The sequence below is a fragment of the Sinocyclocheilus rhinocerous genome, unplaced genomic scaffold (genome assembly GCF_001515625.1).
Source record: "Sinocyclocheilus rhinocerous isolate Xijiao unplaced genomic scaffold, SAMN03320098_v1.1 scaffold2028, whole genome shotgun sequence".
NCBI lineage: Eukaryota > Metazoa > Chordata > Actinopteri > Cypriniformes > Cyprinidae > Sinocyclocheilus > Sinocyclocheilus rhinocerous.
In genome coordinates, this window is record NW_015628691.1 from 44,513 (window position 1) to 71,881 (window position 27,369).

The 27,369-nt window shown below is 35.9% G+C and overlaps 3 protein-coding genes across 4 annotated transcripts in view; 2 read left to right on the forward strand and 1 right to left on the reverse strand.

Moving 5' to 3' along the window:
• The window catches only part of LOC107738277 (echinoderm microtubule-associated protein-like 5), a gene marked incomplete at its 5' end in the record, with an annotated part of 58,553 nt that extends 42,434 nt beyond the window's left edge, over positions 1 to 16,119 (forward strand). Inside the window, 14 exons of the mRNA XM_016549993.1 lie at positions 1,228 to 1,357; positions 1,556 to 1,654; positions 2,827 to 2,847; positions 3,020 to 3,193; positions 3,287 to 3,495; positions 4,906 to 5,063; positions 5,184 to 5,298; positions 7,459 to 7,647; positions 7,727 to 7,899; positions 8,179 to 8,341; positions 10,351 to 10,454; positions 10,957 to 11,110; positions 13,844 to 13,944; positions 14,816 to 16,119. Coding sequence (XP_016405479.1) covers positions 1,228 to 1,357; positions 1,556 to 1,654; positions 2,827 to 2,847; positions 3,020 to 3,193; positions 3,287 to 3,495; positions 4,906 to 5,063; positions 5,184 to 5,298; positions 7,459 to 7,647; positions 7,727 to 7,899; positions 8,179 to 8,341; positions 10,351 to 10,454; positions 10,957 to 11,110; positions 13,844 to 13,944; positions 14,816 to 14,852 — 1,827 coding nt within the window. The remainder of the gene's footprint in view (positions 1 to 1,227; positions 1,358 to 1,555; positions 1,655 to 2,826; positions 2,848 to 3,019; positions 3,194 to 3,286; positions 3,496 to 4,905; positions 5,064 to 5,183; positions 5,299 to 7,458; positions 7,648 to 7,726; positions 7,900 to 8,178; positions 8,342 to 10,350; positions 10,455 to 10,956; positions 11,111 to 13,843; positions 13,945 to 14,815) is intronic.
• A 777-nt stretch (positions 16,120 to 16,896) lies between these two features.
• On the reverse strand, positions 16,897 to 21,083 carry LOC107738273 (iron-sulfur cluster assembly 2 homolog, mitochondrial-like). 2 transcript variants are annotated; one of them, XM_016549988.1, is made up of 5 exons: positions 21,038 to 21,083; positions 20,763 to 20,834; positions 20,199 to 20,340; positions 19,949 to 20,064; positions 16,897 to 17,800 (listed from the first exon to the last, which is right to left on the reverse strand). In XM_016549988.1, exons 2-5 carry the CDS (start codon positions 20,822 to 20,824, stop codon positions 17,626 to 17,628), a joined length of 495 nt encoding a protein of 164 aa, XP_016405474.1. In that variant the 5' UTR covers positions 20,825 to 20,834; positions 21,038 to 21,083; the 3' UTR covers positions 16,897 to 17,625. The 2 variants fall into 2 exon arrangements, with proteins under 2 accessions (XP_016405474.1, XP_016405473.1); XM_016549987.1 differs by lacking the exon at positions 21,038 to 21,083 and having other exon boundaries at positions 20,763 to 20,921.
• Positions 21,084 to 22,001: 918 nt separating this feature from the next.
• LOC107738274 (epididymal secretory protein E1-like) lies at positions 22,002 to 23,573 on the forward strand. Its single transcript, XM_016549989.1, has 5 exons — positions 22,002 to 22,101; positions 22,307 to 22,405; positions 22,493 to 22,600; positions 22,686 to 22,858; positions 22,950 to 23,573. Exons 2-5 carry the CDS (start codon positions 22,321 to 22,323, stop codon positions 23,034 to 23,036), a joined length of 453 nt encoding a protein of 150 aa, XP_016405475.1. The 5' UTR covers positions 22,002 to 22,101; positions 22,307 to 22,320; the 3' UTR covers positions 23,037 to 23,573.
• Positions 23,574 to 27,369: the final 3,796 nt, after the last annotated feature.

Genomic DNA, 27,369 nt, shown 5'->3' on the forward strand with positions numbered 1-27,369 from the left:
GTATGACTTACTTTCTTCTGTGGAGCATAAAAGAAGATATTCATCATGATGCTTTTCACTACTAGGAAATGGGGGTTGTGAAGCTTCAAAAAGGACAAAAAGGTGCATAAAAGATACCAAAAAATTGGCATTTTTGCAGTATGACAGGCCCTGGTCAATTTTACTTTCATTGTATGAACAAGAACTATGTGAACATTTAGTTTAACATCTCGATCATAAGGTATTCCATGGAAGAAACATAATCCTTTGGGTTTTGAAGAACACAAGGGAGGGTAAATAGTGACAGAATTTCCATTTTTGTGTGAACTATTCCTTTAAGGATTATTCTAGTTGATCATTTTCCTGCCTGAAGCTATTTTTATAGTTTTATCCCACGATGACGCTGTTACACCTCTCACACATGCTATGAGTCATTGCCAAGCGCTCCGGCTGATGATTTATTTAAATTGTGTTTGGGCGATATGCAGAGATAAAGATGGTAATGTGATTTATTTATCTCTCTCTCTCTCTCTGTGTGTGTTTCAGGTGTTCCGTGATGAGATCGCGCCTCTGAAACAGGATGTCCGAGCTGTGAATGATCTGGCAGGTCAGCTGACCCCACTGGATGTCCAGCTGTCCTCCACCACCAACCGCCAGTTAGACAACCTCAACATGCGCTGGAAACTACTGCAGGTCTTTTGCGTATTATTTTGCCTTTCCCTTTTTACATATTACTTTTTTTCCCCTGTTGTTTTCCCTTTTGCTTTCCTTCTCCTTCATCTTCCTGTTCTGTTTATGCAGGTGCTCTGCATATTCATTTCCTTTTTCTATTCCTTTCTTTTTTATTTTCCCATTTCCTTTGCTTTGCTTTCCTTTCCTCATTCATTTTCCTTTTCCTTTCCTGTTCCTTTCATGCAGGTTATCTGCATACTCCTCTCCTTTCCCTTTCCCTCTTTGCCTCCCTTTCCCTTCCCTTCCCTTCCCTTCCCTTCCCGGTTCCCGCCATTTTCCTTTTCCTGTTTTGTCCTGTCGCTACGCTATCCTATCTTTCTGTACATAGTACTGTATACTTTAAATTACTTAGTAGTGTTTTGGTTTTGTAGCTTGTAGTATGCTCTGTCCCCTCAGTGGATAGATGATCTTTCTTGCCTCTCTTGTTTGAACTGCAACACGGTTTCTGAGAGCCAGATACTCTGTGCTGTTGTCATGGATACGACCTCAGACACCCCTCTTTGACTCTCTCTGCAGGACCTGGTGCTTGAACTGGTGCTTGGTTACCGAGGCAACGACTGCCGTAACAATGTGCATTACCTTAATGAGGGGGCGGACATTATTTACCACACTGCCTCAGTAGGGGTCGTCCTAAACTTAACAACAGGTGGGGAGAAAACCCTTAGGTACCTGCCATATGTAATGCATGTTTAATGCATTTTAATGTGCCAGAGTGGGCGTAAGTAGCAAGTGTGGATTAGATATGGATTTTATTCATCGAGTTCCTTCAAACAGACATGAAGACGTGACAAAAATGTTGTGGAGAATCATTATTGTTTTTTTTTTTCTGTTTGTTTGCCTTCAGCCTGTCAGAGTTTCTATTTGGAACACAGTGATGACATTCTGTGCCTGACTATTAATCAGCACCCAAAGTTCCCCAACGTGGTGGCAACTGGCCAAGTAGGTATGTTTGTGAAAACATTCACCTTTTTCTTCTCACTTTGACTGCCCTGGTATTAACTTTGTCCCAGATGTTTCTCCTAAAATTCAACAAAAGAGACATACAGTTAGAGCTTAGAGAAGTTGGTCTTGGACAGTGTTGGGAAGGTTACTTTGGAAATGTAACAGTTTACAGATTACTTATATTTAAAATGTAATAAGTAGTGTAACTATTTCAATCACTTTATTAAAGTAATGTAACTGATTACATTTGATTACTTTTCTTCATTTAAATTTCATTTTTTTTCTAAATTTTTCTAAACTTAATCATTTTCAAACATTTAAAGCAGGCAGAGTTAACCTTACAGTAGAACTCAACACTGATGTCAGACTTTCAGAATCCTTCATCACTTGAATTAAGATTATACTTATTTAATTTTAAAGCACAGCCACCACAACATCAGACTTTAGCACCTCTTTTTATGTTTAATAGCTATGATACTGTTTTTGAAATCAAATCTTTGCATAGCTATGACAGGAAACACTGGCATCTAACAATGCCTTGGAAAAAAAAAATTTAATTTAAAAAATAAGGAACATACACAACCCCAAATAGGAAATAAAACAGTGATCAAATAAGCATGTGTCCTATTCTGTATACTAAACTCCATTGGTGTCTCATATTTTAGAGCAGTCAATGCAATTTGGGAAAGAAATCAATCAAATCTGTATGTGTGTGTGAAAATGTTCAGATGTAACCCCCTTTATAAGTGTTAACATATTCATAAGTAACTGCAATTTAATTACATATTTTTTTCTCAGTAACTGTAACAGAGTACAGTTACATTTATTTTGTAATTAAAGTACGTAATTCCATTACATGTAACTAGTTACTCTCCAGCACTGGTCTTGGAAGAATTTGATGAGAAAAAAAGGTCCCAATGAAATAGAGCCAAATATGGCTCTCTGCAACTGAAAGGAAACGTGTGATTTCTCGAATCCTTTTTTTTTTATTTTTATGGTTGCACCTGTGCTTTTGACCTTATTGCCATTTGCACATGTTGCTTGATACATTTGTTCTTAATTTAAAAAAATTGTTTTCCGAGTGTTTGGTGCTACAACAGCCAGTGGTTTTAAAAATTATGTAATTTAAAGTCTTTTTCCTACCATGTTGAACTGCTGTTGTTGTTCCCTTAGGTGATGCTGGTGACATGTCAGGTAAGAGACACTCTCCATTTTTTTTTATAAATACAGAGTTGCCATGAAACATTGTCTCTGACACTGGATTATCGAATCTCTGGCATGCTTCAGAATTGAATTTTTGAATACAGCTATATTACTTTATAAATCTAAGCAACAGTGGACAAATAAAGTCTTTTTGTATTTGCAGCCACATCTCCCTCTATCCATGTGTGGGAAGCCATGAACAAACAGACCCTCTCTGTGCTGCGCTGCCATCATTCTAGGGGCGTTTGCTCTGTAAGCTTCAGTGCCACCGGCAAACTGCTGCTTTCTGTGGGTCTGGACCCCCAGCACACCCTCACCATCTGGAAGTGGCGGGAAGGTACAGGTCAACACACACACACACACACACACACAGCATTCACTCTGCACTCTGCTTTTATATCAGGTTTGTGATCTGAAATTCTTTTCAAAGGTGCCAAAGTAGCAAGTCGGGCCGGTCACACCCAGAGGATCTTTGTGGCAGAGTTCCGGCCTGATTCAGACACTCAGTTTGTGTCAGTGGGGATAAAACACGTGCGGTTCTGGATGTTGGCCGGCAGGGCCCTGCTCAGTAAGAAAGGAGTGCTCAGCTCCATTGAGGATGCCCGTATGCAGACCATGCTTTCAGTGGCCTTTGGAGCTGTAAGTATTCTTCGGTTTCTACGTGATGTTCAGCTCATTTCGTATTTGTTGTTAGAGAGGGAGAAATTAAGGAAAAGTTCACCTAAAATTAAAAATGCAATAGTTTTCCAAACCAGTACAAAGGGGGGTTTGTCAGAATTTCAAAGTGGCTCTTTTCCATAAAATGAAAGCAAATGAAAATGGGAAAATAAGCTCTATATATAGTACCATTCAAAAGATTGGGATCGGTAAGATTTTTAAAATGTTTTAACCATTCTCTTAATCTCTTATTTTTAAAAAATACAATACAACAGTAATATTGTGAACTATTGCAGTTTTTTTATGTAAATTTTTTCTGATTCCGTTTTTTAGCAGCTATTATGCCAATCTTCCGTGTCACATGGATCTAATATGCTGATTTGGTGTTCAAGAAACATTTTTTTTATTATTATCAATGTTTAAAAAAGTTGTGCTTCTTAATATTTTTCAAGAAACTATTTTTTTAGTGTTATTTGATATATAGAAAGTAATTTAATGCATCCTTGCTGAATAATAATAAAAGTATTAATTTCTTTTTAAAAAATGTACTGATCCCAGACTTTTGAACAGTTGTGTATTCCATATTTTAATACACACACACACACACACACACACACGCACACGCACACGCATACACACACACACACACACACACGCGCGCGCGCGCACGCTGTGTTTCTGTGTTTTATGGGGACATTCCATAGGTGTAATGGTTTTTATGTTTTTATACTGTACAAACTGTATTTTCTATCACCCTACACCAACCCTACACCTAAATCTACCCCTCTCAGTAAACTTTCTGCAATTTTAGATATTCAAAAAAATTCATTCTGTATGATTTATAAGCTTGTTTCCTCATGGGGACCCAAAAAATGTCCCCACAAGGTCAAAATTTACTGGTATTACTATCCTTGTGGGGATATTTGGTCCCCATAACGTGATAAATACCAGGTACACACACACACACACATACACACACACAGAATGAGATTTGAGAGTTGCAAAATAACTATTTCTGTGTTTCACAATGCAAGAAAGTCATAAAGGTTAGAAACGAAATTAGGATGAGCAAGTGATGGCAGAATTTTATTTTTGGGTGAACTATCCCTTTTAATGAATGTGGAATGTGTGTGAGTAGATATTTATGTATACATGCATACGTGTGCATTTGTTTGTGCACTTGTGTGTCAGAGCTTAAATGAACAAGATGCTAAATCAGTAATTAATTCAAAAAGTTGTTTATGATTGTAACTTAAAAAATGACGTTTTACTTTTTTAAAGATTCGGTGTAGAAGTATGAGTGAACGGATATGAAAATGTTGTGCTTTGCCATGTTTGTGCTGTTTTTCTCTTAGAGGTCACTAGATTAGTGCAGGTTTGTTTTCTTTTCAGAATAACTTGACATTTACAGGTACCATTAGTGGAGATGTGTGTGTGTGGAAGGAACACGTTCTAGTGAGAATCGTGGCTAAGGCTCACACTGGACCTGTGTTCACCATGTACACCACATTACGTGACGGGCTCATTGTGACGGGGGGCAAAGAACGACCGTAAGTGGCTTGACCTTTCCCACTATCTTTAACAGAAATAGTTTGTTCTCTGAATCTGCATGAGCATTCTCAAAAGCTGCTGTAGTAAATGAGAGGATTTGTGTGGGCTGCCCTCTGCAGGTCTAAGGAGGGTGGTGCGCTCAAACTGTGGGATCAGGAGTTGAAGCGATGCAGAGCCTTCAGATTGGAGACGGGCCAGATCATAGACTGTGTGCGCTCTGTCTGCAGGGGCAAGGTACAGCACTTACACAAAATCACTACATTGAAGAGGATGGGAAATACTGGACCTGAAAGATTATGTGTCAGATGCATTTACATTGTGACTGTGCCTCAGATGCAGTCAACAGAAACTCGGTAAAGGTGTGAACCAAATGGTCCATACAATTAGTCTCACAGACAGAACTTCGGGAGAAGCTACGATTCTTACAAGATTCTTGAAGGATGACATCGCTGCTGAAGAACTGCTACACTACACCTTCAGTAAATTCTTCTCCCCACAAGAACTTTGGCCAAGCTTACTTAATTTATAGCCAAATACAGCAAAATCTAACAGACCTCTGGGAGTACATTCTGGTCAGGAGTCACAAGAAGTTAGACATATGCTGTTTTTCTGACATCAATGAATATTCCTCAGTAGAAATACAAATTCTGTGATAATAGTGCCAGCCCTGTTATTTATTATTTATTTACAAATGTGGTCCTATATGTGCTGTACTGATCAGTAATCTATCAGTAATGATGTACTGATAGATACGATTTACTCCGATGAGGGTTGCTGGTGTGCTGTTTTGTCCCTACCAGACTTTTTTCCCCCCTATTTTTTTTAATTTTATGATGATTGTGATTTATTTTTATTAGTATTTTTCTCTTTTTGTGCATATGCAATTAATTACACAACATCTCGCCCACAACATTTTTGCTATCTAATAAATAAACAGGTTTTTGAAGTCATTTTTTTAAAAGAAATTAATACTCATAATACCGGAGTCACTTTTTGAACGAAATTAATACTCATAATACCATAATACCAAACTATAATACTATAATACTTATTCTGCAAGGACTGTATGACAGTGACAGTACAGACATTTATAATCTCACTAATGTAACTTTTGCTATTTCAAAAAAAAAAAACTTAACTGTTGTCAGCACTCATAATAATAAGTAATGGTTTCTAAGGAAACACTGGAGTAATGGCAATAATCTTCAGTATAGCAATACTACAATAGAAATAATAGAATATAAAAAAGAGGGGAAATATTTGAATTTGTGAAGAAAGAGGAAACAAATAAATAAATTAGGGATGCACGATATTGGATTTTTGCCGATATCCGATATGTTTTTCAACTCATTTTGGCCGATAGCTGATGTCGATACCGATATATTTCCTTTTGTTTGGAAACAACACCAAGTCTCTCCTGTGCAGACAGAATAAACAAATTATTTTTAATTTTGGTTTATTTTTGAACATAAACTTATTTGTTAGTTCTTTTATAATGACAGTACATTGAAAGCTTTGAAAATAATGATAAATCTATAACTATAACTAAACCTATATATCAATCGCTGCATTTTTTATTTTTTTATTTTTTTATTTTTTTATTTTTTTTTAAGATTTAACAGTTGTAGATAGTCTAAGGCAAAAGAGTTGTAAAAATTCTGAAAATCTTTTAGAGCTCATAATTCATTAAAAAAACCTTAAACATTAATGAATAAATCTGCATATATAAAATTATTTAATTTACAAGTGTCATGTTTGTGATTTTTTTTTTTTTTCATGTGTAAGCTATAGCTTCTGACCTTTAAATCAAAACACACTGATAATTTTATGACATTGATACTGCTTTATTCAGAAACACTAGTTTCTTAGTGATATGTGTATTTTACTTTTATTTTATTACAAGTAGGCCAACAGTACCCCCCTATGTAAATACAACGCCTTACAGGACGGGCATTAGGACCCGGGGGAGACCGGCCGCTGCGCTGTAGTGACTGTTGACAGTTGCACACTGAAGGCATCATCTTGCACGTGCATTCTCAAAGTAAATGCAGCGATCCAAAACAGTGAATCTAATCATCATTCAAGCAAAAATTGCTTCAAGAATGACTGCACTGCTGACGTGATTGACGTGATTAATCCACTTATCGGCAAGACATATCGGCATAATTTTTCATATATTGGGCCGATGCTGATATTTGCATTTTAAGCCATTATCGGCCGATTCCGATATTGGTCCGATAATATCGTGCATTCCTAAGATAAATGCATATGTACATACATATATGATGGTTCTAAAGCCAGTAAGAACCAACTAGCCTTAGTCAGAAATATCAAGCTGGCTATTTTTCCCGATAAATAGTATGGCTCCCTGTGTCCTCCTCCTTGATTGTTCAGGGGAAGATTCTCGTAGGCACTCGGAATGCTGAGATCATTGAGGTTGGTGAGAAGAACGCAGCATGTAACATTCTGGTGAACGGCCACATGGATGGTCCTATCTGGGGACTGGGAGCTCACCCCACCCGAGACGTCTTCCTGTCTGCTGCTGAGGACGGCACTGTGCGCCTCTGGGACATTTCAGAGAGGGTAAATTATATAATGCCTGTGCATAGTGGTTTTTTAGAGATACCAGATGAGTCAAATGCGCTCTTGTATGGAAAAACAGAAGATGCTGAATAAAGTGAACCTCGGTCATCCTGCACGTGCGGTCAGCTACAGCCCAGAGGGCGACATGGTGGCCATCGGCATGAAGAATGGAGAGTTCATCATCCTCCTTGTTACCTCACTAAAGATCTGGGGGAAGAAGAGAGATCGGCGCTCTGCCATACAAGATATCAGGTGAGACTGATGCTAATTATGCATTATTTAATTTTATTAAAATATCCATAATAATTTCAGCCACTAAAATGCATTTTTATTTTATTTTATTTTTGAGGGTGGGTTAGTCATGTTTTCACTGCAGGGTAAAAAAAATGGAATGAAGTCGCAATTATGAAATACTAAAGACACTTCCATTTCAGGCAGAAACAAATTTCTGTATTGCTGTTTCTAGGTGAATGTTATTTCATTCTGACATGAACGTGGTCTATTGCAACAATTAAAGTTTCTTTTCCTCAGGTTCAGTCCAGACTCACGCTACCTGGCTGTGGGTTCCAGTGAGAATGCAGTAGATTTTTATGACCTGACGTTAGGACCGCAGCTCAACCGCATCAACTGCTGTAGGGACATCCCTAGCTTTGTCATGCAGATGGACTTTTCTGCTGACAGCTGCTATGTGCAGGTACAGCATGTTGAGCTGTGTTTGTGTGTGTTTGCTTGTTTGTATGAGAGAATGTAGTACTTATCAAAGAGTACTTATCACAGCAATTATATACTGTAAATTAGAATACAATGAAAATGTACATTTATATTAAATGCCATTAGTTGAGAGCTTTTTGGACCAACTTAAGTAGGATTTAAGTACATTTTAATATATATAATTTCATAATAACTTCTGTTGTCTTTGAAATATGGTTAAAATGTACTGCTGAATGTACTGACAAGCATTTATTAAAGCAATAAAGCCCACAAAGCTGTGGTTTACATGAATTTAGAACAGCTAAGGGGTGTTATTAGGTTGATTTGAGTTTTGAAAATATGAGGTTGATTTTGATTTGAAAAGAAAGGCTTGCTCACTCAACTGTTTGCGAGATGGAGAGGAATGTGGAAAATTAAGCATACATAGGACTTAAAGGGGTCATATGATGCGATTTCAAGTTTTCCTTTCGCTCACCCCACCCGAGACGTCTTCCTGTCTGCTGCTGAGGACGGCACTGTGCGCCTCTGGGACATTTCAGAGAGGGTAAATTATATAATGCCTGTGCATAGTGGTTTTTTAGAGATACCAGATGAGTCAAATGCGCTCTTGTATGGAAAAACAGAAGATGCTGAATAAAGTGAACCTCGGTCATCCTGCACGCGCAGTCAGCTACAGCCCAGAGGGCGACATGGTGGCCATCGGCATGAAGAATGGAGAGTTCATCATCCTCCTTGTTACCTCACTAAAGATCTGGGGGAAGAAGAGAGATCGGCGCTCTGCCATACAAGATATCAGGTGAGACTGATGCTAATTATGCATTATTTAATTTTATTAAAATATCCATAATAATTTCAGCCACTAAAATGCATTTTTATTTTATTTTATTTTTGAGGGTGGGTTAGTCATGTTTTCACTGCAGGGTAAAAAAAATGGAATGAAGTCGCAATTATGAAATACTAAAGACACTTCCATTTCAGGCAGAAACAAATTTCTGTATTGCTGTTTCTAGGTGAATGTTATTTCATTCTGACATGAACGTGGTCTATTGCAACAATTAAAGTTTCTTTTCCTCAGGTTCAGTCCAGACTCACGCTACCTGGCTGTGGGTTCCAGTGAGAATGCAGTAGATTTTTATGACCTGACGTTAGGACCGCAGCTCAACCGCATCAACTGCTGTAGGGACATCCCTAGCTTTGTCATGCAGATGGACTTTTCTGCTGACAGCTGCTATGTGCAGGTACAGCATGTTGAGCTGTGTTTGTGTGTGTTTGCTTGTTTGTATGAGAGAATGTAGTACTTATCAAAGAGTACTTATCACAGCAATTATATACTGTAAATTAGAATACAATGAAAATGTACATTTATATTAAATGCCATTAGTTGAGAGCTTTTTGGACCAACTTAAGTAGGACTTAAGTACATTTTAATATATATACAACCCAGATGTTCGAATTTGTGCAACGCATTTTATGGACGACCAAGAAGAGTACAAGGCTGGCTGTACTGCACAAAGTCTATTTCTAAAAAAAAAAAAGGGTAAATTCCGACTTTGCTATGACAATCTGGTGCTTATGAATCAGTGACTGTAAGTATGTTTTGTTATTAGTTTAAGTATTTGCTATTGACTGTTCAAATGCGGAGTAGTCACAGCAGCGTCCATCTATGAGGAATGTATATGCTGTCAAACATACACAACTGTTAGCCAATCATAGCAGTGGGCGTTTACCTCCGAGTCTACAATCCGGCACGCCTATTCAAACAGAGCGTTCTGATGAGGGGGTTAAAAACAGGACAGAAAATAAGTCTATTACTTCCAAATATTTATTGATGTAAAAATCTTGATAACATTATAAGTGGACCTCAGAGAACAGTATAAAAAGGCAGGTCATGACCCCTTTAAGGTCTTTCTCTGTGCTGTTTCTGTGCCAGAGAGCATTAGATCAGTTCTACACAAAGTTACTCACTCTGTCTGCATGTTTTGCTCTCTGCAGTTGTCTACTGGTGCTTATAAACGTGTAGTCTATGAGGTGCCTTCTGGGAAGCAAGTCACTGAGCAAGCAGTGATAGACAGAATAACCTGGGCCACATGGACAAGGTAACGGACTGCAACACACTCACCCATCAGCAGCTGAAAAGCAAACAGTACAGATTTCATTATTCCCACTGATTGAATCGAGACCAGCGAATCAGATTAGTTCATTGTACTTGCAGTCGTTCTATCAGATTTCAAGATCATAAGTATTACTTTGGTGAGGAGGTTAGATTAATTTCTGTTCTCTCATTCTGTCCAAATTTAAAACGTGAATTTAAAAATGACACTACGAATTGTTTTCAACTAACTCGGTTATCTGAGGAATCTAATTCTATCTGCGATTGCAGCATATTGCTTTTTTCACAGCACTTCTCCTGATTTATTTTCTTACTCGAGCTAAATTTCTTGTTTTGCTGCCTGGTGTACCTTTATTATAGACCTTCTGGGTAACAGTTGGTGGTTCCAGCACTGCTGGCATCCCGTAAAATCAAAATGAAAGCCACTTCTGTCAGTAAAGTGACTGTTCTCAATGGCTGCTGTATTACTGGTTTGGGTGTCTCTGTAGTGTCCTCGGGGATGAGGTGGTGGGGATCTGGTCCAGGAACACAGATAAGGCAGATGTAACCTGCGCTTGTGTGTCTCACTCCGGCCTCAACATTGTCACAGGCGATGACTATGGAATGGTAAAGCTGTTCGACTTTCCGTGTCCAGAGAAATTTGTAAGTATACCCCATTTTTCATGAAATAAAGTGTTGTAAAAGTGTGAAAAATACACTTTTTTTTGTGATGCATGGTGATTTAAGAATAGAAAATGAAGATTCTGTCATCATTTACTCACCCTCATGTCATTCTAATCCATGGCTTTGTTTTGCAGAGTCTGTTTGTTTGTTAATTTTAATTTCGTTTTTTCAGTTAAGTTTAGTTTTATTTTAGTTTTTACTTCTGTTTATATTTCACTTAACATACATGAGTAAATTACTTGGCAGGGACAACTTTTGTAACAATGCTTAAATTATAAAAAAAAAAAAAAAAAAGGTCTAGACTGACATACAGCATGGTTAAAACAACTAAGAACTTATGTATTTTTGCATACATTTAATCCCTTTAAAGAGATAGATCACTCACAAACTAGAAGTCTGTCATCATTTACACACCCTCATATCATTAAAACCTGTACAAATTAAAAATCATCACGCATTCTTAATCATGCTTTGAAACGAATGGCTCCAAATTATGATTGTTGGTTAATCTTCTGTAACTTTAGCTAAAGCACTAATTTTTTTTAGATTAATTGCTGTATCACATCTTTTAGTTAGACACATTGATGGTAAAAATGTTAATTAGCCTACTTTCTGTATTTACCTTATGACTACAAATGTGTACATGGGCATTTTATGGATATTTAGACACGCTGCCACTCCTCTGTCCTCTTCTCCTCTTATCATTTATAAAGTATCACCATAAAATCCTTTAAAATATGACAACGCACAATAACAGAACACCTTGTGGACAACTTACATGTGTAACAATGATGTTTGCTTCTGGTGATCTTATGAATATTTGTACAAATGAAGGTGGGCTTCACTTGTTGATGGTATTTCATAATTGTTGAGCTTCAATCACAATTTTATTGATTTCTGCCATACAAAGAGTTTGACAAAAGTCCCATCTAGAGTTTAAAAAGAAGACGTAAAAATGCTACACATTTAAAAAGTGTAATAATGTCAAATTAAAAGATTTACTTTAAAGGATATTTTCAATTATGTTTTTAATAATCTTGCGCTTTGAATAAGTGCACATTTTTGATGTTGACTAACATACTAAAGCATGTGTGAAGTATTTGATTATAATTTTACCTGTAGTATGTAGTGCATTTGATATTGCACTTAAATTTAATATATTTTACATTTACTAAATTGCAACTTCATTACAAATGTGCAATTACAAATATATTTAAATACATGACTTTAACCATATTATTGTAAAATAATTATGAAATCACATATAAATTTGTGCTCAAGTCCAACTTAAGTGGGTCAAAAAACACTCTAGAGCTCAGCTAATTATATTTAATATAAATTTAAACAAATACATTTTCATTTGATTGTAAATAACATCTAATGAAGTGTCTGAAAACATTACATTCAGTTCACACTTAAATATATTATGTAAGGGATAATGCACGGCTAGCTGTGCATTAAACGATTTTAATGCACGACGTGGAGGCCAAGAACCATAGATATGTAGAGATGACCTCTCCAGATACGTTGACCCGTCTGCCATTTTGGAATATCAACTTGACGTCATTCACCATAATAATCAATGGATATTCAAAGATTTGCTGTTGTAGACACACACAGTTAACTTGCGCTCGAGGATTCGCAGACCGTTCCAAAAATGGCGGATGGCTTATGTATCGCGGCCCATAGAAATGGTCGCTAATGAGGCGTCTATGTATATATATCTATGCCAAGAACCACCCGACGTGAAGTGCAAAAAATTTGACCGGAAGGGTAAAAAAAATAACGGTTATTTTTGTCAGTTACGGCTCGTTAGCTTTAGCATTCTGCCTGCTTCAAATCAGAGACGGATGAAGTAGTGCGGCAAGATCACATTTATTTGAATGAATTACAGCATTTATTTCAATTAATTATCGATCAATAGAAAGAGAGAGAGAGAGAGAGAGATGTATGTGTGTGAGTTACCTCCGTCTGCGCGTCTCTCTCTACAAACAATGAAGCTGTGTTTAGTTACTTCACAAACAGCTATTTTACCACCTCGTTGCTGAGGAATATAATGTAGCGATCCAGTATCTAGGCTATTTTATTAATAAAACTCGTGGGGCAGCGTTGACGACAAGTTTCTGTATGTGCACAGTGCGATTTGCGATCTCCAACCCCTCTCTCTGTCTGTCTCTCTCTCTGTGTGTGGGTTTGTGTGCATCAATTAAAGCGCATATAGAACGGTGATTAAACTGAATTGGAACTACCTGTGCATTAAACGGTTTTACCGCATACCTACCAGCCAATCAGAAGCGAGTATTCGGACAGACCATGGTATAATTGAAAGTATTTTATTTCTGTAATAAGTACTCTTTTTTTTTAAGTATGCTAAAGTGTACTTCCCTCTCCACAATGGCCAATAGTGCTGTTCCTACACATAAATAGAAACCACAGACTAATTTCCGCTGTCTCTGCATATTGTATTTTACTGAATGCTGAGAAAATGCAATAACACGTGACAGTACATCACAAGACAGTAAAAAGGGCTGGATGTGACAGTTCTTGCCAACACAGATCAAAACATTCTCTCAACAGCCAAAGTTCAGCTGTTTAATTGGATTTTAAAATGTTTATGTCCATTATATATCCGTGCTCTAACCTGTGCTGCACACATTTCTGCTTTTTCAAAAATAAAATCGCAAATTGTCTGACTAGAATCTGTTTCCTCAGGCCAAACACAAACGTTTTCTGGGCCACTCTGCCCACCTGACCAACATCCGCTTCACCAACGGGGATCGCTTTGTCGTCAGCGCCGGAGGCGATGATAGAAGGTGCTTGTTCTGTTGTGGTTTCATTCTGTTCCTCACAGGCCCCATATTGCTGTAATTTCTTTATTATTCTTCCTTTTTTGAATCAGCGTATTGAGACAGTTTCATTGGTTTGCTTCACTGTGTGTCCAGTTGTCAGTTTAGTTGGAACACTTTTAACAAAAACAATTTTGTTCTGTTCTTTCGACCCAGAACTATAAAATCTAGACCTTAGACCTTTGTTAGACCTTAAACACACACACACACGTATGTACATGTATGTGTGTATACAGACACACATAGTATAATAAACAAAGTAAAAATAGTAACACTGTGAAATATTATTACAATTTTAACTTCTTCTATTTAAATATATTTTAAAATGTAATTTATTCCTGTGATGCAAAGCTGAATTTTCAGCATCTTTACTCCAGTCTTCAGTGTCACATGATCCTTCAGAAATCATTCTAATATTCTGATTTGCTGCTCAAGAAAGATTTCTTATTATTATCAATCTTGAAAACAGTTGTGCTGCTTATATTTAATATTTTTTTTAAAATATTTTTTTGTAACAATGTAAATGTCTACTATGCATATACAGTATAAAAATATTTTGGAATGACCCATGACTGCAAAATTAGGATCCAAAATTAACTTTTTGCCATATTGCCAAGTGAAATTTGAATGAGTGAATGAACAAATACATTCATAAAAAATGGACACCAAACTTTCTATGAAGTTCTATGAAGAAACAGACATGAAGCGGCAACGGTTAATAATACACTTGATTGCAGAATGCTGTCATTAACCAATCAGAACCAAGAATTACTGGGAGCTGCACTAAAGTGAGTATTATAAATGTTTCTACAATGAAGAAGTTTTCTGTGTCTTTCAGCCTGTTTGTATGGCGGTGTGTTCACGCTTCTCACTGATGGCATGCAGTCTCCTCTCCTCTGCCTCAAAACATCACAAGCCCAGCTGACAGCACGAGTGAACCGACTCGTGGAATGAGGAACATCAGGCGGTGGATTTCACAGAGTTTTCTCCACCCGTCTGCTCCGTGACCGGATGCATGCGTCTTTATGAGCCGTCACCCATACCTGAACTCAAGCGTTTCTGAATGATAGTTGGGTCAAGGTGTCACATGACCCAGCGTACAGTAAAAGATCTATCAGATGTGTATGTGTTTACCCCCTTTTGTTTTGTTTTTTTAAAAAATCCTGAGCTACAAGTTGCAGAACGTAATTTATTTTGGAGTCCATCTGTATCAATGTTTTTAAGAATTTCTTCCAAATGAAAAAGAACTTGTAGCAAGCTAAATACGATTAGCCTTAAACTACGCGTGTTTTTGTTCATTTAGGTGTGTTTTTCTGTTGGAGATTCTGTTTTTTTTTTTATTATAACCTGATTGTTTTCCGTTGTATTTCTGTTGGTTTGGTTTGGTGGATCTTTTTGAGGTTTATTAGATCTCCTGTGGCCTTCTCCCTGAATGTAACACTGGCGTTATATTCTAGGATGTCAGCATGCCAAAGCATTCTATGCACTGTATACTTGACCTGCTCACTGTGGTAGTCCAGTGGTCTGTTAATGTCGATCTTGAACGTGCTCTCCCTAAACCGTAGATGACACTCCTAACCTCATATGTAGCAACTTTAGCTCGATTAGTGAACTTGAGATGTCCGTTTGTGCGTCTGTGCGAGTAGGTATGAACCGTATGCTTTGTGTTTCATGTCTGAGATTGAAGTTTAAAAGAAAAAATGGTAATGCAATCCCTCAGAAAATGAATGAAGAGTTTGTTTCAATGCTGTCTTATCTGAAATCACTGTTCATCTTGCTGCTGAAGCCTTTACAACATCACATTCATTCTGATTAGGATTTTTTTTAGTGTTGTTTTTATTTTCATTTTACTCAGCTGGATTGTCAAGGCTCAGAGTGAACTGAAGATATGAAATGCAGCGTTCTCTCCTTCAGTATCATTCCGATTGAAAGAGATGTGCTTAATTCATATTTTGATTTTCTTATCAATGTAAATATCATTTGTAAAGACATTCTTTTGTATATTTTTGTGAAATGTTTCTTAAAAGCCAAATTTAATAAAAAAAAAACACGTACATATACGGAGTTCTGACATGAAACTCTCGATGTTGCAGTCCGATAGGTCTAGCTCAATCTGACCTGGCGACATCATTGTCACATGGCAGCTGATTGGTTCTCTCCTGTATCGGTAGCCAATGAGCTTACTGCTCAATATTCAAATACCTGGCTTTTGTTTGGTGTAGCAGTTTGCAGCGCACTTCTGAAACCCTCCACCTTCCCCAGCTCCACCTGTATAGATCTGCTACGAGGTGATTCATGTATGCTATATGTGCAGCAGCAGTATTTCTTACATGCTCACAGCAGCATGTTGTGGATGTATTGGCAGTAGCAAGTCTCGGTACTTGCTCTGCCGCAGCAGCGTAGCATATCTACAGGTACATCTCAAAAAATGAGAATATCAAAAAGGTCAATATTTTTTGTCACTCATTTCAGAAAGTGAAACCCATATATTATATAGATTCATTACACATAGAGTGAAACATTTCAAGCCTTTATTTCTTGAAATTTTGATGATTATGGCTTACAGATAATGAAAACCCAAAATTCAGTGTCTCAGAAAATTAGAATATTGTGAAAAAGTTCAATATTGGAAAGTCATGGTGTCACACCCTAATCAGCTAATTACCTCAAAACACCTGCAAAGGTTTCCTGAGCCTTTAAATGGTCTCTCAGTCTGGGTCAGTAGGCTACACTTTCTGAAATGAGTGACAAAAAATATTGACCTTTTTCATGGTATTCTAATTTTTTGAGATGTACCTGTATTCCTCCAAGACCAAATACATTAACATTGTCATGTACATTACCATGCCAATCCCTCCGAGAGTAGTCATGACAGAAATATACAAATATATATATATAATTCTGATTGATCGTTTGGCATTAATACAAATCTGTGACATATCAATTATAACACTAAATATAGTTTACACGGTAACATACTTATAACGAGGACAGAGTCAAAATTATTTTTGGCAGAAATCCTGCTTAACTTCTTTTGAACCCGGAAGATTCCTTTAAAATCTTTTGACGATTTGTTGGCTTTGATCATCTTCAGGAAAAGACTTTGTCAGCGTAAAACAAAGAACCTACTGTGATAACGAACTTCCTTATGATCAAGACAACATGAGATTTACTTACACTTTTTATAATGTAATCAGGAAGTATTTCGATTCAATTCTGTGATTAATCTAACATTTCGTAATAAAAACAAATTACTTGCATTAAATCTGAGCTGTACCTTAAATGATGACCTATTCATTATCACATGATTCAAATCACATAACAATAGTCTGTGATAAGCTATGCAAATGACCCTGAGAATATTCCCCCAAAAAGAATGATCTTAACAGGCAATGGAAAACCATATATTATAACTTTATTAGAAATATATATACACTCTTCCTTATATACAACACACTAACAACTGCAGGGTCTGATTTTTGTTTTTCTTCTATTATGTCATCTGTGGTCATATTAATAGATTTAACAAATCAGAACCCCTAATGTTAGCTTATTATCATGCTTTTGGCTGATCTTCAATAAGCACATAGCTATGCATGCACTAACAACTTCATAAACTATACCAGTGTGATGGAGAGAAGATGGGTGTCAGATTTTGACCGAGAAAGACGAGCCGCATGAGCAGCCGTGTTCAGCCTGTGGGTTCTTCAACACCTGAAAGGAAGAACGGATGAGCTCCTGACTGAAGTCAATGGTGGATCCTTTCACAAACTCCAGACTGTCCTGGTCAACTATTATCCCAACACCATTCTTTTCAAATACTCTGGGGAAAAAACGAGACCAAAATAAAAGCAAAAGATCTACAAAATTGCATTATCACATCACTGATGATCAAGTATGTATATTGGATTTCTGTGGTATGAACACTAAGACTTAAGATTTGGTAATAAAGGTACAAACTAGGGGTCGATCAATGTGTTTTTCAGGGCCGATGCTGATACAGATTATTACAGATCAAGTAGACCGATAACCAATATTTTGAACCGATATATTATGTCGGTTGCAAAACTGAAAATTAATGTCAAAATTAATAATGACAAGGGCTGACAAAAACTTTCTTTAAATGCTTTTAAATGATTTGATCGGCAAATCGGTTTTGAAAATGACCGATATTGATAACCTAGGGCTGGACAATAATTCAATATCAATATGTATCGCGATATAAATGCTTAATATCTGCGCCAATAATCGGTCGACCCCTAGCACAAACCTGATGTTCTTTGGACAGAGAACTATTCGAAATGTTAGGTCAACTAGATTAACGTTAGCAAGTTTAAAATCCGTACCCTCATCTTTTAAATGGTGATCTCACCTCCTTAAATTTATCCAAAAAATAAATAAATAAATAAAAACTAATGTAATATATGGTATAACATATTTTTTATAATTTAGTTATTTAGCAATTTAAATGTTTTAATTATTTAGTAACACAATTTGAACCAGTGTTATTATTGTTAACACTAAACCCATAAAAAAGTTTCCGTACTAGAAATGAAAAAAATGGTAACTTGAAATATAACTCCAAAACAAAAAAAGAAGAACGAATCCCACACTATCCTCACTTGCAAAATGTATCAAAATATTTATTAACAAACAACGTTTTGGTTCATGATCTTCATCAGGCATGGCCATGGACCGAAACATTGTTTGTTAATAAATATTTTGATAGATTTCTTTCGTCAGGATAGTGTGACTCATTCTTTTTTTTTGTTTTGAAGTTGGACCTTTTTTGGTCGTTTTTCCTACGCACCTATCAATGACATACAGGTGTGCGAGGGTGATTGTTAACGGAAATATAACTGAAATTTTTATTTAAAAAATAAAATATGAAAAACAAATTTATTTCATTAACACTAAACCCATAAAAAAGTTTCTGTACTAGAAATGAAAAAAATGGTAACTTGAAATATAACTCCAAAACAAAAAAAAGAAGAACGAATCCCGCACTATCCTCACTTGCAAAATGTATCAAAATATTTATTAACAAACAACGTTTTGGTTCATGATCTTCATCAGGCATGGCCATGGACCGAAACATTGTTTGTTAATAAATATTTTGATAGATTTCGCAAGTCAGGATAGTGTGACTCATTCTTTTTTTTTGTTTTGAAGTTGGACCTTTTTTGGTCGTTTTTCCTACGCACCTATCAATGACATACAGGTGTGCGAGGGTGATTGTTAACGGAAATATAACTGAAATTTTTATTTAAAAAATAAAATATGAAAAACAAACTTATTTCAGCAAGTCTCCAAGGCAACATCTCTCATTTTCATTTAGTTTACACTAAATGTACTACAATAATTAATCACTTAATGTACCAAAATAACTAAAACAGAAATAAAAGTGATTTTTTTTAGAGAAATATATACATGAAAGCAGAAAATACAAAATAAAATCTAATTCAAAATATTATCAAAAACCATAATAGTCTATCAATAACTAAACTAATGCTGATTTGTACTCTTTCTATAGCATCTGTTACAAAAGTTTTTGTATAAAACATTATAAAACAGCTATTTTACTTTTTATATTAACAAATAATTATATACCATTACCATTGATTTATATTATACATAAACAATACTTTAAAAAAATTTATTTTTACATTTATTAGAATTGATAAACAAGAATTGTGGATTCTCTCATGTTTACTTAATGCTTATTGTTAGAAAATAAAATCATGTGTTTAAACTGTTATCAGAGTCACGTCTTAACAATTACTAACATAGCTGCAAAACTCATAAAAAATACTTGTAAAATATAACTGGATATTGACCTCCTGAGGTTGATGAAAAACATTAAGCATCTTTGACTGACTCCATGTTGAAAAACAACTCAAAATTGACCTTTATGATTAATAATTAATATTAACCCCTTTTTTTTTTTTTTCCAAGCCCTATTAGTAATTACCTGTCGTCTTCATTTCTAACAGTATCCACTGCGAATTTATACTGGAATCCTGAGCATCCGCCTCCCTCCACTGCTATCCTCAGATACTCTCCCTTTTCCATAATCTCAGCGAGCCTCTGCAGGAATAATAATCAACATTTTAATTTGATTATTTATTGTTGTCCATGTCTACTATGACTGGTTTATCTGTTACTCCCAAAAATGTGATCACTGAAGTATCTAAGATGAAGTGCAGGTGGGATGATCAAACCTTGAGACAGGATTGACTGAGACGGATGTTCTCCGCTGGGCTGCTGCTGGAGGGGTTTTGGGGCTCCTCTTTGGTGGAGGAGGCGCTGCAGTAGCGCGCGGTGGAGGTGAGAGGAGCTGAACATGTTCGGACTGTCTGAACTCTGGACAACAACAAACACACACAATAACGCATGGCTAACATGCACAATAATAACAATAGGATTGTATTAACGTACATAAAAAATAACTATAAAACAGATTAAAAAGCTTTGGCTTTATATGTGTGTGTTAACAGAACGGATACGTTTTTAAGAAACTGAAATCAAACGAGTAATTTAACTATCACTTAAATATTTTAATTCAAATGTGTTGATAATTAGTCGACAACCATAAGTGCTAGTTTAAGTTATCAAATCATATCATCTGTGCTGTTAGCTCACTATCGCATCTGTTCTCAAGCTAAGTTAGCTAGCTAAGCTACGTGCATTAGCTATTATTTGAAGATAAAGTACCAAACAAAGACGTATTATATGAGACAACACATCCTGAATGTATTATTGCCATTTCGCTAAATTGTGCATACTTGAAAAGGTGAAATGACGCTGTTTTAGGGGCGCTTATGAGCAGTCTTCTGGCGAATGACATCTTCTATAGCCTAGGGATGGGCGTATAGATCCAAAGTATCGATATATCGATACTGACGCGAGTATCGAAAGTATCGATACTCAAACAGAAAATATCGATACTAAGGTGTGTTTTATTTACCAGTGATTTTGTTAATTTAACAAAAAAATAAATAATAATAATGCGTACAATATGCATTGAATTGGAAGTGGTATCGCCCATCCCTACTATAGCCCTGATAGTACTGCGCATGCGCATGAAGAAGTTATCGAGAGTAAGGGTTGCCAGATTCAGTGGTTTAACCCTTTTATTTTTAAAAAATTTCTGTCTGTTAATTTCTGAAAATAAACACTTAGGTTAAACAGAATATCAAAAGGAACATAAACAAAATGCTAATGGTTGACCTTACTAATGGTTACTTTTCTGACAGTCAAGATTTTTCTGTTTTAAGTCACAAATGCATTTTAATTTTTAATTCAATCGATGCAGGTTTGATGTGCAATGACATTTTTTCTGCAAACGTGTAATTTTATTGGCAAACAAAAAATGACTTCTGTAAAAAGTGTCTGCTGTGGAAAAATCCTATTTATATAGAAAAAAATAAGCTGATACGTGTAACATTAATTATGACTCAAATATCAAATGTTGCCCAATCAAGCCTCACAGATGCCAGATTTTTGTAATGTACCCCAGAGATATAAAATGTTCGGGTCGTTCGTTATTCAGTTACAGTGGCAAATGAGGCGCAGAGTTTGTGGCGAGTGCACAACTTTTAAAAAACAATTTAATTAAATTGCACATAAAATTTGTATTCACTCTAGAAATGTTATATTGTTGCAGGATCTTTTTTTGAGGTATGGAAACAGTTACAAATGAAATCTCTCAAGCGCAATTAAATGTGTGTTTTAAAACAAAACTCAAACTTTTAAATTGTTTTCACCCTATATAATGCAAATGTACAAATATCGTTATGATTTGTTGATATTTACATTTTATTTAAACTGTTAAAAAGTAGAGGGACACACACATGTTTGAGAGAAATTGAGAGAGTAAAATCGTTTTACCTCTCTTTTTTAAAAATCTCTGAGCGAGTAAGAACAGCCTGACAGAGGGGTATTGATATATCTGGCAACAGAATGTCCTCCTTGTTTCAGACCATTTCCATGAGTCATTGCTATTGGTCAAGAGTTCACCGAAACTGCGTTTACGTCACGAAGACGCCCATGCGGACAGTATTTGATTGGAGCAGTCATTCTGATCTTGTGACAAGGAAATACAGGAGGCTGAAGGAAGGGCTGGTAAGCAAGTTAATTTAAATGAAATTAGTTGGTATATTTTTTTTGTAAACTTTCCCACTGTATTGCTATTTCCTGTGTTTTGTGTGTATTAATTATTAAAGGTGACATCTTCACAAGGAAGCGCGCAGAAACACGGCAGAGTTTCACTGTCGTGTGACTGGGCGATGTAATACTTGTGTTTGTACTGTGTGCTGGTTCTCTACAGGATTCATTTGAACCATGGATTATTACCGTATGCTCGGCGTTGTTTTACTTTCTCTTCTTGCTTGCACTAATGCCGAGCAGGTGAAATTCGTCGACTGTGGTAAGTAGTACTTTGTGAAGTTCTTATATATTGAACCGCTCGTTTGGTCTTAATTCCAAAATTTATTTTCCTCGTTTTTCCTTCCAGGCTCAGCAGAAGGAAAAGTTGCTGAGGTTGACATCCATCCCTGCCCGTCACAGCCATGCCAGCTTCACAAGGGACAGTCCTATACAGTCAATGTAACATTCACCAGTAGTGAGTTGCTTTTCACATCTAGTGACAGCTCAAATAAACCAGATCTAAATGTAGGAAATCACCAACTTGCTTATATTTCCCCTAGGTGTTGCCAGTCAGACCAGCACAGCTGTGGTTCACGGAGTGGTCGCTGGCATCCCCGTCCCCTTCCCTATTCCTCAATCAGATGGGTGCAAGTGTGGAATCCAGTGTCCTATTGAGCCGCAAAAAGCTTACAGCTACGTCAACCAGTTGCCTGTCAAGAACGAGTATCCAGCAGTAAGTGTTAACTTCCTCGACTACCTTTAGTTCTGAACAATGCTGTAATGTTGCATGCATTCACTTCCTTATTTGTTGGTTTGTTTATTAGATAAAACTGGTTGTGGAATGGGAATTGAGAGACGACTCCAGCAAAGATTTATTTTGCATCAAGTTCCCTGTTCAGATTGTGAACTGAAGGCCAACAGTGAAGTCAAAACGCTTACAAAGGGATACAATTAAGAACCGAGGCATCTGGATGTGTGCCTTTTCTATGGACCTTTTAGATCTAATATTGGTAGATGCAGATTTTATGATTTATTCTACTACTTTTTTCTAACCATGACACATTTGTCATTTTACTGTATGGTCTTTAACTATGCACACAGTGCCACTCTACAGAAGTTGCCTAATCCTAGTTGGTTTCTAAAATTGTATTAATGATTCACCAGAACGAGACGCTGACAAGCAAACAGTGGTTCAATCAAGTGTGCACTGAACTGCTTTGTGGCTGGTGTTCGGATGCGTCTAATCAAAGTTTCTTTAAACAACTGGTTGTGAACTTTTTACTTGCGTTTTAAATCTGCATATTTAATAAAGACTGCATCTTAAAATGAGCATATTTTCTTAAAAGATCTGTAAATGTGGCCACAAGCAAAAGGCCACATTTAACATGTAATTATGTATGTTAATGTCTGAATGAAATAAACAATAAACTTTTTTTTTTTATGGTGAACAATGATTTTTGTTATTCTTCTTGTTTAAGGATTTTATCCAGGATGTAAAACGAAGGCAGAATTCAAATATTCCTACTGGCGTACTACAGCTTTTAGAAAACAATTTAGAATTTAGGTTTTATTTTTTTATCTCTCTCTCTCTACTACAGTTAAAGTTTTGGATCAGTACGATTTGATTTTTTTTTTTTTTATATAAAAAGTCTCTTACGCTCATCAAGTCTGCATTTATTTGGTCAAAAATACAGTAAATATAGCAAAATATTATTGTAATTTAAAATAATTTCCCTTTTTAAATATAGAGTAAAATGTATTCCTGTTACTCCAGTCTTCAGTGTCACATGATCCTTCAGAAATTATCAGTGCTAGAAACAACTGCTTAACATTTTTTGGATACCTGTGTTAAAGAGAACAGCATTTATTTAAAATAGAAACCTTTTGTAACCGTATACACTACTGTTAAGTTTTTTGCAATTGATATAAAGTGATAGTAAAGACTTATACTGGTACAAATTATTTCTATTTTGTCATTCAGCTTTGCCACCACAGAAATAAATTATATTTTATAATATATTAAAGTAGAAAAATGTTATTCTAAATTGCAATACTATTTCACAAATGAATGTTTTTACTGTATTTTTGATCAAATAAATGCAGCCTTGATGAGTCAAGAGACTTAACGCCAAACTTTTGAATGGTAGTGTATACATTTTTTTTAATCATTAACATCTAGAAAATTATTTAAATTCATTAGTTAATTATATATTAAAGTGTATTCATTATATAAATGTCAAGCTGCAAAGTTGTGTGATTACAAGAAAGTACAAAGGTTTATTTTTTTTATCTCGTCTATTAAAGGAAACTGTCCACTGTTTCTTCCTGTTTCAGTTCTGTTCTCTCAGGCAGCAACTGTTATATTCCTTTTGAGAGGTCATGTGTTTGAGGGCAGGTGGTTACGGTTGTGTTTCAATATGTGAGTTTATTATGATCAAACTAGCTGTAAGAGACGACGACGCCTTTGTCTTTAAATGATTTCTAAAGCTCCTGCAAAATATGACTATTGGCTACAAAACTGAATCATGAAACCAAAATAACATTTGAATGTGTGCTTTTTATTACAAGGAAACAAAAGCAAGCAACATTCCCTCAGGTACAGAAGTTATTTGTGCATTGTACGTCATTTAAACGCTCTCTTACTCGTTTTCCATCTTGGTTATCTAAGCAAACATTCTGTAAATTATTAGGACGTTTGTTTGGGACTGATATGAAGTGTATTGTGTTTCACAGGAATTTGCTAAAACCAGAGGACCGATTCTGTTCACTGACCCTATTATCACAAAACAGCATACTATTATCACCTGCCTTATCCCAAACCAGCTGGAAACACACATCAATTTCACAGGCATGCTGAAGAGGTCAACATAAAAACCCAACATGAGGTAGGAACCCATCATACCACAACTTCCTGTATGCATTTACTTAAATGAATCTCTTCCTTCTGTTCTAAACTGAAATGAAATGGAATGTAAATTTGTAGCATATTTTTGCGCAGCCCTTTCAAACAAAGTCAGAAAAATGGCTGCTTTATCTCATTTAGTGCAATTCTGTGCAAGATCAAGCATTTTGTTGTGACCAGTCAATCAAGGATTCTACATAACATAAAATCTTTCTTCCTGAAAAAACAATAAAAATCATTATTTTAAAAACACCAATATTGGGCAATACACATTACATGATATGCTTGCTGTTGCCGATATAGAACTATCATTAACCATAATAAATGTCTTTTTCTTTACAACAATAAGTCGAGCATTGACATTCACACAAACATGCTGCTGTTATGTAATGTAATTGCAGGGGAGACGATTCTGCTCAACTCTTTTGTAAGTAAAAGTATAAAGTTTCAGAGCTAAAATGCATCAGTTTCGATCCTTGAGTCAGGTTTACGAAATTGACAAATGTTTCCATTTTCTTAAAAAAAACAACAACTTTGGGGCTGGAAGTGGATATCACCACCATGTTTTGGCTTTTCAATCCTGTCTGCTGATTTTGACAGATGAAGCAACAGATGTATTTTCACATTCAAAAAGGGGATCTGATAAGATCTGTAGCAAACAAAAGGAAGAGAAGATACTGAATGTATCAGGATTTCTAAATGACTATCTTGTGGACAGGTTTAACTGAAATTGGAACAAAAGAAAACTGAACTGTTAGAAATTTGAATGAAAGTAGTAAGGCATCTGATATGTTTTTAATGTTAGTACTTTAAAGAGCCATGCTGTACAGACGATGCAAGTACAGTATGGAGCTCTATTTTGCAGGACCCAGTTCATCCAAAACCAGAGCACTAGTGTGTTAACACAAAAGACTTTAGTTCAAACATTTTCCCATAATCCTCTGCTATTTCTGAGGGTTATTTCATTTGCAAAATGGTAAATAAAAAAATGGAGTATTCATCTGGGCCCATTGTGTCTGTCATAGCAATGATACCTCTCCAAATAATGGTAAAATACTTTAAAACATCACAGGCAAGTCAGTTTGTCAAATCAACACCAAGATCTGTTAAAACATATCACAGGCTAAAAACTGAAAAAGGTACCACTGATGCTTTAAGCTGAGAGCGGCACAGGACTTGGATGAACTGTTAGCGAGCAGAGATATTCTGAATGATACTGAAGCCCTCAGTGTCCGTTTTGTTTGAGCCTCTCCAGTCTCTGTAGCAGAGCATTTCCAAACGCTTCTCTGTATCCGGGGCTGAGAGAATCCAGCAGTGAGTAAACAGTCTCATGATACTGGGAGCTCAACTCCTCATCCACCTGATCGAAGACGTGTCCCACCACCTCAAAGATAAGAAGCAGAAAGGTCAAACATTCCACAGATTCCTCTGGTATTCCTCACTTAGAGGTCACACTTGTGATCCTCAGCGGTCAAAACAGACCAAAGAAATGTATGTTTTTATTAATGAAATTAACGTCATATGTTATAGGTTTCAATAATATTTAGTCTTTAATATTGTGTATTTTAAGGGGATTTCATGGTGCTACACAATATTCCCCTCTAAATTATGCACAACTTTCTTCTATCTGATTTACAACTGAAAATAACTGATTAAAATCCAATGATTGGAAGACAGATTGGTGCCATCTGGTGGGAGAAATAAAGAAAATCAATGTACTACCACGATGGAATCACTAGATATTAGGGATGTAACCATTCACTCAAGTCACGATTCGATTCATGGTTTTTTTTTTTTAACAAAATGAGATCTAAGACAAATTCTAAATGAAATGTCCTTTTATTATTGCTTGAACAAAATGCTGCACGTTTTTTTGTGAAATTGAAATATAACACTATAATAATATACTAATATAACACTTGCATATTATTGTTCTTTTGTTGGTTTTGATTGCTTCTATTGTCCTCCTTTGTAAGTCGCTTTGGATAAAAGCGTCTGCTAAATAACAAAATTTAAATATAATGTAAAGTAAATAACAATAATAAATTGATATTTTAAAACAAGCCCCAAATCAAATAAATAAGTAACACAAATAAAAGAAATATCTTCGTATAAACAAACTAAGGCTTTGTCTGTGCTCTTTCCATTTAAAATTAGAGGCAACCACTACATTTTAATCATGATCCAAACAATGATGCTGCATACATGCAACATGAGCAGTTTTTAATCTAAATTAGATTGTATCATTTCGAAATTTGAAGCAAAAACAGTTGACTTCAGTTTTGTGAAACTATACATAAAAAATATCTGCATGAAACCGAAACAGAGCAGACGAGCTGAAC

Coding starts and splice junctions, on each gene's coding strand:
- LOC107738274 (XM_016549989.1), top strand. CDS start 22,321: ATGGATTATTACCGTATGCTCGGCGTTGTTTTACTTTCTCTTCTTGCT. Junction 22,406..22,492: donor GGTGAAATTCGTCGACTGTG/GTAAGTAGTACT, acceptor TTTTCCTTCCAG/GCTCAGCAGAAGGAAAAGTT. Junction 22,601..22,685: donor CAATGTAACATTCACCAGTA/GTGAGTTGCTTT, acceptor TATTTCCCCTAG/GTGTTGCCAGTCAGACCAGC.
- LOC107738273 (XM_016549988.1), bottom strand. CDS start 20,824: ATGTCATTCGCCAGAAGACTGCTCATAAGCGCCCCTAAAACAGCGTCA. Junction 20,341..20,762: donor GCGTCATTTCACCTTTTCAA/GTATGCACAATT, acceptor GTTGTTGTCCAG/AGTTCAGACAGTCCGAACAT. Junction 17,801..19,948: donor GTTAGAAATGAAGACGACAG/GTAATTACTAAT, acceptor TTTTTTCCCCAG/AGTATTTGAAAAGAATGGTG.